This window comes from Aedes albopictus, chromosome 3 (genome assembly GCF_035046485.1).
Source record: "Aedes albopictus strain Foshan chromosome 3, AalbF5, whole genome shotgun sequence".
Taxonomy (NCBI): Eukaryota; Metazoa; Arthropoda; class Insecta; order Diptera; family Culicidae; genus Aedes; species Aedes albopictus.
This window is the reverse complement of record NC_085138.1, coordinates 324793589-324806533: the sequence shown is the minus strand read 5'-3', so window position 1 is coordinate 324806533 and position 12945 is coordinate 324793589. Positions and strand designations below refer to the sequence as shown.

At 37.8% G+C, this 12945-nt stretch overlaps 1 protein-coding gene across 1 annotated transcript; it reads left to right on the top strand.

Annotated features, from left to right (window-relative positions):
• The first annotated feature begins 3920 nt into the window (after positions 1-3920).
• On the top strand, positions 3921-5436 carry LOC109426883 (phospholipase A1-like). The gene is made up of 3 exons (XM_019702444.3): positions 3921-4367; positions 4426-4588; positions 4654-5436. The coding sequence occupies exons 1-3, from the start codon at positions 4298-4300 to the stop codon at positions 5378-5380; spliced, it is 960 nt and encodes a 319-aa protein (XP_019557989.3). The 5' UTR covers positions 3921-4297; the 3' UTR covers positions 5381-5436.
• The last annotated feature ends 7509 nt before the right edge of the window (positions 5437-12945 follow it).

The following is a 12945-nucleotide window of genomic DNA, read 5'->3' as shown; positions in this document are numbered from 1 at the left end:
TATGATGATGTATTATAAGTATGAATTAACAACTAAGCTATGAAAGACCCCAAAAAAGTAGAGCAACATAATACTTCCAGAAACTTGCAAAGGATGACACGAGTATGGCGAAAAAATGTTCCAAAATGTTTTTTCAGCCATTTTTCATTTTTTGTTTTAAATAGGCGAACACACTGATTGACTTATAATCGATCTTCTTCCAAAAATAGGTTCAAACCCTCAGTCAGAACGATTTGAGAATGCATACTACACAATACACATATTATACATCATATAGTAGTTTCTATGCGAAATCGTCATTGATTCAAATATTTTGTAACTATATTGATGCTCTAGATTAAGAAATATCGTGCGAACTTTTGCCCCACTGTCGAGGCTTTAACAATGTTCCTTCCCACATGAAGCACTGGAAGATTTTTGTTTTTTCGAGTGCACCTCTCGAACTGCTATAGAATGACGATTTTTCGACATAAAGAGGTTATGAAGTTCTTCTACTTTCAATCATTACAAATTCTTATTCCAAAAGGTCCAAAAATTACATCAAAACAGCTAGGAACACATTTTTTTTTATATTGCGCAGTTCCCACCCAACTGGACCCCTTTCGCAGTTAGTATAAGTACGGGATCGTGAATAAAACTGCGATTTTGCATCGAATCGTTTCGGTGTCTTTTGCGCACTTATTCAGCACTTTGTTATGCATAAAGGCGCAGAAGACACCGACACGATTCGAAGCAAAATCGCAGTTTTATTTACGATCCCGCACTTATACTAACTGCGAAAGGGGTCCAGTGGGGTGGGAAATGCGCAATATTAACTCTGCTACTGCATAACGAAATCGTTCCAATTTTTATTGACGAGCATCTGGCCTGATAATGTGTCGAACCCATACAAGTTTGCCTGGGTTCTTAACTCGTGGGCAGAGAAAGACCCACTGTGAACTTATGCCACGTGCAAACTTTTGCCCCGCATTACTCTAAGGGTTTTCACTAAAAAGCGTTTTACTTATAGGTTGTTTTTGCCTTTACTTTTAAGGTTTAAAGAGCTAGTTGTATTTGCTGGTCTTTAAAAATGCGGGATGTAGGTAGTGTCTCAGTAAATAAAGCCTTAATCATTCTTAGTCATTACTCGCCTCCTCTCCAGCTGACTGTTTTTAACTGGAGCACGCACCTTCTTGTGTTTTATGTCAAAAAATAGAATAATAATTTAAACAAATAATAAAATAAATTTTGAAAATGTTAAAGCTGTGACCATCACTTTATTACCCCCACTCCTTATTCCGCTTTTCTCTCCCTATGACCACGTGACTTAGTGAAGGTATCTTACTTGAATGAGGATTATACTAAATTGTTAGTATATATTCTGAATTCATAAGATAAAATATAACCTTCAAATAGTGACTTATATAGCCAAAAACTAGACAAAATTGCACGTCTGATCCGGGATACGGCGGCGTTTTCTGACGTTTCCTAAACAAGTACTGGATATATTTAATGGGTAATTCTCGCTGAGACCGGCCCACTATTTACACCTTGCCTTCAAAAATGATTAAGATGCCGATTTTCTGAAAGCCCCGCTAAAAAAGTAAGAAAAATGCATTTGGTTACTCAAATTGATGGACCCCCCGTTAGTTAGAGCCACAACATTTTTTGCAGACCCCTCGATTTTGGTCAAATGGTGGCTCATTTAAACCGTTATAACTCGAAAGTTTCTCCAAAAACCACCTCAAAACGAATTGTTGTTGAAATGAGGAAAGATAGTGCTACTATTTACAAAAATAAAAAGTTAGGTCGGCCATATTGATTTTGGCCGCCATCTTGGATTTTTATACCAAAACATTTTTTTCACCATGAGGGCAACCACCGATTTTCAATTTTTTGCATCAATTGAAAGCTGAGACTTTTATACATAACATATCATAAAATTAGAGATGTCTTTTTTTCATATCAAAAGTTATCTGCAGTTTTGTAAATTAAGCCACGTTTTCTCCATACATTTTCATGCGCACCGGCAACGACATGCAACAGCATCCGAGTTTACGAGAACTACTTGAAAATTTGGGATTTTCTTAGTTGAAGTATCTATAATGGAAGAAAAATATTAGAAACATAAAAAAATTGAAGCCGATCTTTGAGGTTTTGTCCGGCTTCCGGCCACTGGGCGCAGGTGCGGAAACGAAATCTGCAAACAAGCGTTAGACTGAAAGCCCGGACAGATGGACTGGGAATCGAACCAGTCACCCTCAGGATAGTCTTTCTGAATACCGATGTGCTCACCACTTCGGCTATGAGAGCCCTACCCTACAGCGACTCAAGTTAAAATTTGTATGTTGACTTGAACTTAATCTAATCTGTCTGAGGTAATAAACCATGCAGAACCAAATTTACAATATTTTGTGCAAATGGTTTGAATTCAAATAGTTATTCTTACAAACCGTTAAACAATTTGCAAATTTTCGAACGCGACAAACCTATATCTTGGAGCCCCATTTCGTCTATAACATTGAGCGTCAACATTATGCAACGCCGAAATACTAAAACCCAGACAGTCAATAAGGTTTGGTTCACCTATATTTGTGTAGTGGGTTAAGCGCCTGCCGATTGTTGAAAGCATTTCTTTCGCGCCCCGTGTCAAGCGTGTTAGCGACAATGACTTTGCACTGCATCTCGCTAGTCTAGACCAATCATAGCTTAACTTCGCTTTCGGGCTGTGTATGCTGGCGTGTTCCATCGCCGTCGTCGGTTCACGAATCATTTGAGTTATACAGGGGATGGCCAAAATGTTTGGGATAGGCAGCTTTTTTTCTCTCACAAAAAAGTTCAACATGCTATAACTTTTCATACAGTGCATCAAAAAATCTCAAATTTTGACTGTTTGTCAACCTGTTATATGTGCATCATTGGTATAAATTTGGGCTCGATTGATTAATCTTTCGCAAAGTTAGAACCGTTCGGGTAAAACACTATTTTTTAGACAACTCATTTTTGAGCTGTCATATCTCGGAAACCAGTGAACCGAATTGAATGAAATTTTGAACGTACACTAACAATATACAAATGCTTCACAAACTATTAAAACATAGATACTTTTTGAACGTCTGGATTGACACTTTTTGGATTTTTCTCGAAAAAATGTAATTTTTTTACGTCAATATTAATAAATTTTAGTGTTGATGTCCAAAGATTTTCCACTTCTGTTCTCAAGTTATCTTTAATCAGATATATTAGAGCCTATTTAGATTAAAGGAAGAACACATTTGGTAATTTTTATGTGGTATTGTAAAATTGACTTATTTTCCTCAATATGGGTAAAAATTTCAACCCGGTATAACTTAATTCACCGTGAGAAAATATTACATTTTATAACATTGTATTAAGTATCAATATATTGTTGATAAACGTTAAAAAATTCATTCAATTCGGTTCACTGGTTTCCGAGATATGACAGCTCAGAAATGAGTTGTCTAAAAATAGTGTTTTACCCGAACGGTTCTAACTTCGCGAAAAATTATTCAATCGAGCCCAAATTTGTACCAAAGATGCACATATAACAGGTTGATAAACAGTCAAAATTTGAGATTTTTTGATGCACTCTATGAAAAGTTACAGCATGTTGAATTTTTTGTGGGAGAAAAAAAGTTGCCTATCCCAAACATTTTGGCCACCCCCTGTAGATATATGCTAATGAGATGTAGTCGGTCAATAGATGGATGTGTTTTGTAGAAATGACACAAAAAATGACCACATTGATGGATGCTGCTAGTTAGGTTGGAACTATTGTGAGGTGTTGAACGGTATTGCTATCCGACGATAGTAAGTTGGTATCGTACAGGTACTTTGGACTTGACTTGAAGCTGATACCCTTAGATGGATAGATTATTGCGGTGGATCAGTTTTATGGCACTCAATCGCTTGAGACACGAGACGGCAGAGTTGACCGGAAGTGTGGCAAAGTGTCGAAGAAATAACGCGAAAGTTTTGGGGAGCTAGTTTTGGGGAAAAATGCACAATTGGAATATTTTGGCAGTTGTGTTGATAGTGTCAACTGGAATGGTTGAAAGTTCGAATTCGGCGCGCAGACAGAGTGCCATTAGTTTATCATGCGGTAATGCAATTGCAACGATACGAAGGGAAGACACAATTGCCCTACGGGAGGTGTAGTTGATAGCAAGTGCAGTTTGCATGTTTGATTTTGTTTCGCTACTGGTGCTCTGGAAGAGCATTGCCTTTTTTAGAGGTTGGAACGAAAAACCGATACATTTGAAGTTTCCTCTAGGACTGAGGAGGTTGTTCCGGTGAAATGTTGCGAAAACTAATTCTGCTGACTGTATTGACTTCGGGGACTTACGCAGAGGAAGATGACGAAGTTCGTAAGTGTTGTTGGAATCAAACGATTTCGATGAAATTATACATTACATCCACTTGTAGCCACCGGCACTAATAGGATCGGCTTTGGGAGCAATTTCAGCGCTAAACGTGATGTGCGGTTCTACTTGTACACACCACTTACGGTAAACGAGCCTCACGTGTTTTCGATTGATACGGTTGGGACAGTTTCACGCTCGTTCTACAACAGTAGTCTCCCGTTGCGGTGAGTTTGCAAACTGTTCGCTAATCTGAAATGTGTAATGTCTACAAACAATTCAAATTTCACAGAATCGTCATTCACGGTTGGATGAACAATTTCACATCGTTGGCGATCCGAGGTGTTAAGGATGCATATTTGGCCAACGGTCAGTACAACATCGTTGGGGTGGATTGGAACAAGGGAGCAGCCGAAGCATATCTGCGGGCTTCCCAGTACACCCTGGCAGTTGGGCACGTCGTGGCAGACCTTATCAATCGGATGGTTCGTTCCGGCATGACGACCATGGACCAAATCTACCTCATCGGGCACAGTCTGGGAGCTCACATAGCCGGGAATGCCGGTCGATTAGTAAGCGTTGGGCGGATAAAAGTCATTTATGGGTTGGACCCCGCATCGATCAACTTTTTCGAAGACGAACCGGAAAGTCGACTCAGTCCGGATGATGCAGAGTACGTCGAGGTCATCCACACCAGCACGCAATTTTCCGGATACCCTCACCCGATCGGGCGCGTTGACTTCTATCTCAACTATGGCAAGAAACAGCCCGGATGCTCGACCGAATCCTGCAGCCACGGGCGATCGATTGAATATCTTATGGAGTCGCTGTCTAAGGACTGCAAAGGTTTTTGGGGAGCGAGGTGTGATGACTACAACGAACTGAAGACCAAAACGTGCTACAATCTAAAACAACAGGGGCTGTTGGGTGGAGATCCTCCTCGGTATGACAATGAAAAGGGAATTTACGTTGTTATTACGGCAGTCGACTCACCGTACGCGTTGGGATACAATTTTTGAAAAGCAACTTGTTGACATTGACTCGATTCAGAAATAAAAATTTTATGCCCAAAGAATCCTGAATATAGTATAGTGTGATATCATATTTCACCCATATTAACTCCAGAGTCCCCAGGTAAAAAGACGACGTGTGTATCAGGTTGTAATGGCACGATTCGGCAGATGGATGAGTGACATCATGCGAAATTCCTTTAGGGGAAGCCGACATCCGAGCGTGTCTCAAATCATTTGTTATTTAATAGGTGTAGTCTGTCATCGGTGCCAGTAGAAATGTAGGTAATGCAATAGTGAGAAGCCAGTGTGTTTTGAGGGTCATATCAGGCCAAACATTTCAAAAGGTCCTATCTGCATTTGAGAGGCTCTTTTTGTTTACTTTCTCTTTCAATTATTGCAATGTAATGGTACACTTTTCAACTATTTTTGCAGTATAAATCAAAAGACGATTGTTTTGACCATCGTTCAATGCGAGGAGGCAATCAAAATACAAATAAACAGCTGAGATATTAACGAAAGAGAGAGAAACCAAAGAGAGCCTCTCTTCTGCAGATTGGACCTTTAGACATGTTTGTCCTGATATGGTATGTGGGGACAATATGGGTCAGTGGCATCACCGTACTACATGTTTTATGATGTGCAAAAACGTGATGAATTTCTTTTGAATTTCTATACGTTCCTTCAACAGAAATTTATGAAACATTTTTTCGTTATGTTCCTTATGCTATAAATGCCATACACTCCCGTTCAAAAGTTTGGGGTCACCCCCTCAAAAACATGTCATTTTTTTAGGCCCATATCTCCGCCAATTTGCGGTTTCATTCAAAAGATAATAAGTCAAAGAAACTTTGAACACGATTTAAAAGAAACTTTTTCAAAAAAAAATTGTAAGTAAACTTAATCCAAAGTTGCCAAATTTTCTAAAAAATGAATATAAACTTACGGCAGTGTCGCTGGAAGTTGGGTCGACCAAATTTTAAGATGAGAGCGGTAATATGACCCATTTTCTATTAGCTTTCAACTGCTTTTTACAGAACTTAGCTAAAAAATCTAGAAAAAAAACCCTAATTAATCCACCTAGCGGTGATGGCGCCTTCCTCGTACCTTCGAAAACACATTTCAACAAACTCAAGTGACATGTAGATGAATATCGCACTTTCATACGTTAAACAAAAATCCATAACATGGTACTAGAAATCATATCGTTTATGTAGCTTTGATGTTTGCGCCTATATGTCTTAAGGACATAAATGAGCGAATACAAAGATGGCCGTCACAATGGCTGCCTTGCAAATACCAAAAGCATGGATCTCGTCATCTAAACAACAAACAGGGCTGAAAAAGCAATGAGTAGCCTTACTCACTCGTAATAAACATTGAGTAGCATTTTCGTTTTCGGGCGTTTTGTGGATGACGAGATCGGTGCTCTCAAAAAATGCGAGTCAAAAATGCACCTGGACGCTCTCCCATTTCACCATAACAAAAAGCCGCTATCTTGAACATTGAGCCGCAATTTTTAATTTAAGTCCGCCATCTTGACTATTCTGGTCTTTATTTTTAGACTCCACATTTCTTCCCCATACCAGATATACCCATATTGCATGGTTTTAGAGCCCAGAACCTCATTGAACAGCCACCATCTGGTCACCATTTTTTGGAGTCCACAATTCGTCTCTATATCAAATAAACCCATATGACACGGATTTAGAGCTTAAAACGCCATTAAACAGCCACCATCTTGAAGTTGGAGCCGCCATCTTGGTGTTTGGGCCACCATTTTGTATATTGCGGTCGCCATTTTTGACTCCAGAGATCTTTCCTATACCAAATATACCCATATTACATGCAGTTAGGGTCTAAAACTGCTTTAAACAGCCACCGTCTTGAGTTTGGAGCCGCCATTTTGGATTTTAGATCGCCCTCTTGGAAATTGTGGTCGCCATTTTTGGACTCCGGATATCTTCCTTATACCAAATATACCCATTTTTCATAGTTTTGGGGCCTAAAACTCCATTAACCTTCACAGTACCAGGTGCCAACATCAAAAGTTTAAAAATCTGTAACTTTGTCAAATTTTATCCGATTTTGATGAAAATTTTACAGAAAATCACAAATGAGTTGAATTTTAGACATATGCTATGGAACCATAAAAGTTCACCGTTGTTCCGGATTTAGGCCGGAAAAACCTGGGGTACCCTAGGTACCGAAACAGGGACTTTTTGAGAAAAACACTCGAAAACGTGTTGAAATTCGCAACAAATCAATTAATTTTAAATCTTTATTCAAGCACATCTGTACATGCACGGTTTTGCGACAGTAGAACATGTTCCGGCCGCGTAGCAGGCCGGAACCAGTTCCGGTAGGGACCCAAAGGGGACACTTTCTGAATTTCACAGAACCACATCGTTCAACGGCTCAAAATTCATGATTTTTCATGTGGATCTCAATAGGCATAGTCCCGATGTCCAACAAAAGATTTAGCCACTTCCAGATATTCCGGAACCGGTTCCGGTAGGGACCCATAGCGGACACTTTCTGAATTTCACAGATCCACATCGTTCGACGGCTTAAATTTCATGATTTTTTATCTAGAAGCCAATAGCCATAGTGCCAATGACCAAAAAAGTTTTGGCCACTTCCGGATATTCCGGAACCGGTTCCGGTAAGAGCCAAAAGAGGACACTTTCTGAATTTCAAAGAACAACATCGTTGAACGCTTCAAAATTCATGATTTTTCATCTGGGTGTCAATAGACATGGTGCCGATGGCCAATAATTGATCTGGCCACTTCCTGGATATTCCGGAACCGGTTCCAATAGGGACCCAAAGGGGACACTTTCTGAGTTTCACAGAACCACATCGTTCGACGGCTCAAAATTCATGATTTTTCATCTGGATGTCAATAGGCATAGTGCCTGTCGGAGCCTTGGCCTGTAGAATTCTTCGGTTGTGGACGATGTTCAAGGCCCAACATGTAATTTACCGATTCCTAAACGGACTGGGTTGATCGCAGCCTTCACTGCCCTCCATCGGGTCTTAGGGAATATTGGTCAGGATGTTGTCCTTCAATTCCACAAACAATTAACGTCAGCTCGTTTATTTTTGGTTCACAATTCATACAAATAACATTTAAAGTCCTTTTATTTCATACAAAACACAATACACTATTTACATTTATTAACTATGATTACTATTTACAACACTTAATTGGTTTGTCCTACTGGACTCCGTCGTGGCGCGTTGCCTACTGACGAGAGTTGCGATACTCTGGCTAAAATAGCCCTTTCCGTGTCATTATACATATAGAGAGAGAACGAAATAGTTCTTCTCATTGGGGATGCTGGGGTGATACAAATCGATAGATTTTAAAGAGCGAATTCTAAGATATTTAGATGTCTAACTCCCCAACAGTGCCGATGTTCGACAATGGTTCTGGCCACTTCCGGATATTCCGGAACCGGTCCCGGTAGGGACCTAAAGGGAACACTTTCTGTATTTCACAGAACCACATCGTTCGACTCAAAGTTCATGATTTTTCATCTGGATATCAATATGCATAATGCCGACTGCGGACAATGGATCTGGCCACTTCCGGATATTCCAGGAACGATTTCGGTAGGGACCTCAAGAGGACACTATCAGAATTTCACGTAAGCCTCTCGTTCGATGTTGTCAACATTCATGATTTTTAATCTAGTAGCTAATAGTCGTAGAGCCAATGATCAAACATGGTTTTGGCCACTACCGGATTTTCCAGAACCGGTGCCAGTAGGGATCCAAAAGGAACACTTTCAGATTTTTACGTAACCTCATCATTCAACGATTCAAAATTCATGATTTCTCATCTGAGTATAAATAGGCATAGCACGATGGCCAATAATTGATTTGACCCCTTCCGAATATTCCAGAAACTAAGCCGAACTCAAACGAATCTGAAGGGGATTTCCAGCAAGAATACGAAGAGAAGGCAAATGGAAGGAGCTTTAGAGAAATTCTGAAGGAATCCCTATAAAAAATCTCAACCTGAATTTCTATTGGAACTCATAGTTACAGTAGAGACTGCTGCATGAATCCCATATAAAATATAAATAACATCAATCCCAGCCAGAATTTTAAGAGATAAACTCTAAGAGAAATTCCTGGAGGAATTCTTGGGAAAATTTCTGAGGATTTTTAGGAGAAGAAGGCAGACATTCTTACGATTTTCCAAGCGGAATTGGTGTTGAAATTTTTTGGAAAATGTCTGTAAAAATCACAGAAAGAACTTCCCTAGAAGAAATGCTGAAGGCATTCTTATAGAAATCCGTAGAGAAATGCCAAGGAGATCTCTTGAAGGAATCCATGGAAAAATCTTTAAGAAAAAATCCACTTGACGTGTCTCCATAAATGCCTGATGGGAGATTCTTTATGAGAGTGCTCCTCCAGAGGCTTCTCCAAATATTCCTATACAAATCCGTACTGTGATTGTAAAATTGTTCCTGTGATTGTTTCCAAAGAATTCCATCAGGTCATCCAAGTGCATTCAACCAAAAATTCCTGAATAAATGGCAGCCTATTTATTGCACCCATAAACAAATGGAAACGCTCCATAGAAAATCAAAAAGTGCTCCATAAAGAAAGAACATATGTTCCATGAAAATGTGCAATGTTACCCATAAATAATTGAAAACGTTCCATACTTTATAAAAAATGTACCGGTAAAACATAAAATTTTCTCATTACAGGGTGCGGCAGGAAAAAATGCGAAAAGTTCAAGGCACTATTACACGCTAAATATGGGATATATATGACTATTTTTTCATGACAGTGTATCAGTCAAAGTCTATATTCTAGCACTTCAGAATAAAAATGAACATATTTGATTTTTAACATGTGATAATGTAAGCCTAAAATGTTGGTATCAATAAACTGCGCGCCCAATGGTCATTAAACAGAATGACTATAACAGTAAAAAAAATATCTTAAATTCGATGAACAACCAGACCACACTGATCCAGAGTCATGTAGTTTCACATACTAGACGAAATAAGTATATATATTTGATGATATTATAGAGAAAATTAAAAAAAATGTTTTATCAGATACAAAATTTAGCGAGCTGTGTACTTTTCTGCGGTTTGAAAATTCTGATTGTCTTCAGTTTCAGGCACCGCCCTGTAAAGTTTAGTGACCAAAATGGGAAAATTATTTATTAACTTTTCAGAAAAGTAGCCTATTAGTGATCATGGAACGTTGAAACACAGATTGGTTAACGTCAAATGGACGAAAATGAGGTTTGAAGTTGAAAAACACTTTCGCATTTTTTCCTGCCGCATACTGTAAAAGTGAAATTTTGCACCAATAAATAATACTGAAATGCTCCATAATAAAATACAAATGCTCCATAGAAAAATGCAAACGCTCCATAAAAAATTTAAATTGTACCCATAGAAAATTGAATATTGCTCCATAGAAAAATTAAATTGCACCATAAAAAATTGAAATTGCACCATAGGAAATAGATGAATTCTCCATAAGTATTATCAAACTGCACCATAGAAAATATGAATTGGTCCATGAAAAATTGAAAATCCTCCATAGATAGCATATTCTTATAATTTAGTTCGGCAGGGCTGAATTGCTTTACATTGCATTGCTTTAGTGGCAAATGTTTAAAGTTATGGAGAATTTTCAATTTTTCATGGAGCAAATTGTATTTTATGTGGTGCAGTTTGCTAATACTTATGGAGCATTCATATATTTTCTTTGGTGCAATTTATATTTTTTATGGTGCAATTTAATTTTTCTATGGAGCAATATTCAATTTTCTATGGGTACAATTCCAATTTTTTATGGAGCGTTTGCATTTTTCTATGGAGCATTTGTATTTTATTATGGAGCATTTCAGTATTACTTATTGGTGCAAAATTTTTCTTTTAATGAGAAATTTTTTTGTTTTACCGGTACATTTTTTATAAAGTATGGAACGTTTTCAATTATTTATGGGTAACATTTCACATTTTCATGGAACATATGTTCATTCTTTATGGAGCGCTTTTTGATTTTCTATGGAGCATTTGCAATTTGTTATGGTTGCATTAACCTTTTGCCTGAATAAATACCAGCAGCATTCCTGCAGAAATTTGCCATGATGATTTCCGCAAGAATACTTTATTATCAAGTGGTTGACTAATCAAGCTAGATTCTAAAATTAAAAAAAAAAATCTGGATGATACTTATTACAATTTTTTTTTTAATATCTGCAGGAATCACAGGATGCTTTTTTTGTAGGAATCTCATCTATAATTACATGGAGAATTACAGCAACAATATCTGGAGGAGTTCTAGTATCGCTCAAGGAATTTGTCCAACATTTCTCATGTGTTTCCAGAGATTTTTCAAAGGACTCCGCCAGGAAATGTTTTTGGGATTTCTCCATATTGAGATGCAGGCTCTGTTCCACTTAGAGCGTTATTCCAATAAGAAAAAAACAACTGAAGGAGGTAAATTTCATCACAAAGAATAACTTAGTAGAACGCATGAAAATTCCTAAAAAAATCCCTAGGAAATGTTATAACAAAAAAATAATAATTTCAAGGGATCATCCACAAAAAACGACACAATTCTGGAAATTGAGCACTCGGTGGCCATATCCAATAACTCCTAAATGGTCTAAACTGTTGATAATCAGTGTAAGATGGTGGAGGAGTAAATTTTAATGGAAATAGAGTGAATTTAATTGCGAATGTACTTTTTTTTCTCTCACAAAAAAGTTCAACATGCTATAACTTTTCATAGAGTACTTCAATTCGGTTCACTGGTTTCCGAGATATGACAGCTCAAAAATGAGTTGTCTAAAAAATAGTGTTTTACCCGAACGGTTCTAACTTTGCGAAAAATTATTCAATCGAGCCCAAATTTGTACCAATGATGCACATATAATAGGTTGACAAACAGTCAAAATTTGAGATTTTTTGATGCACTCTATAAAAAGTTACAGCATGTTGATTTTTTTTTGTGGAAGAAAAAAAGTTGCCTATCCCAAACATTTTGGCCACCCCCTTGTATATGGAAAATATGATGTGTACAAAAAAAAAACAACAACAATTTTTATAAGAATCTGACCTAGTGACCCACCGGAATAACTCTGCCACAGGGACCATTCCGACGTTCTCTGTTCACTTTCACAAACTAGAAATATGTATGTACGAGTAAACTGTAGAAAATATATTCAAATTCGTTGAGTATTTACTAAAAATATAAGTTCGTTTGCGCTGACTCAGGCCGATATGGGTTAAAGCCATAAACACATATAAAATATTATCAGCAGTGGCGATTATCTAACCTCAGATATACCTGTTCTACGAGTACTATTTTTTAATTTTATGAATAAATGAGCTGTAGTAGGTTTAGACTGATGTAAAATAATGATTTCAATTATTTTCGTTTTGTTATTGATCATAAAATCACCGGAATGACTGATTTTCAAATCGTAGCACAGGTAAAAGGTGAGGTTACGAGACTCCTGATGATCAGTACCTGGTGCAGTTTCAACATAATCCATACAGTTGAACTACCGAATTATTGAACGA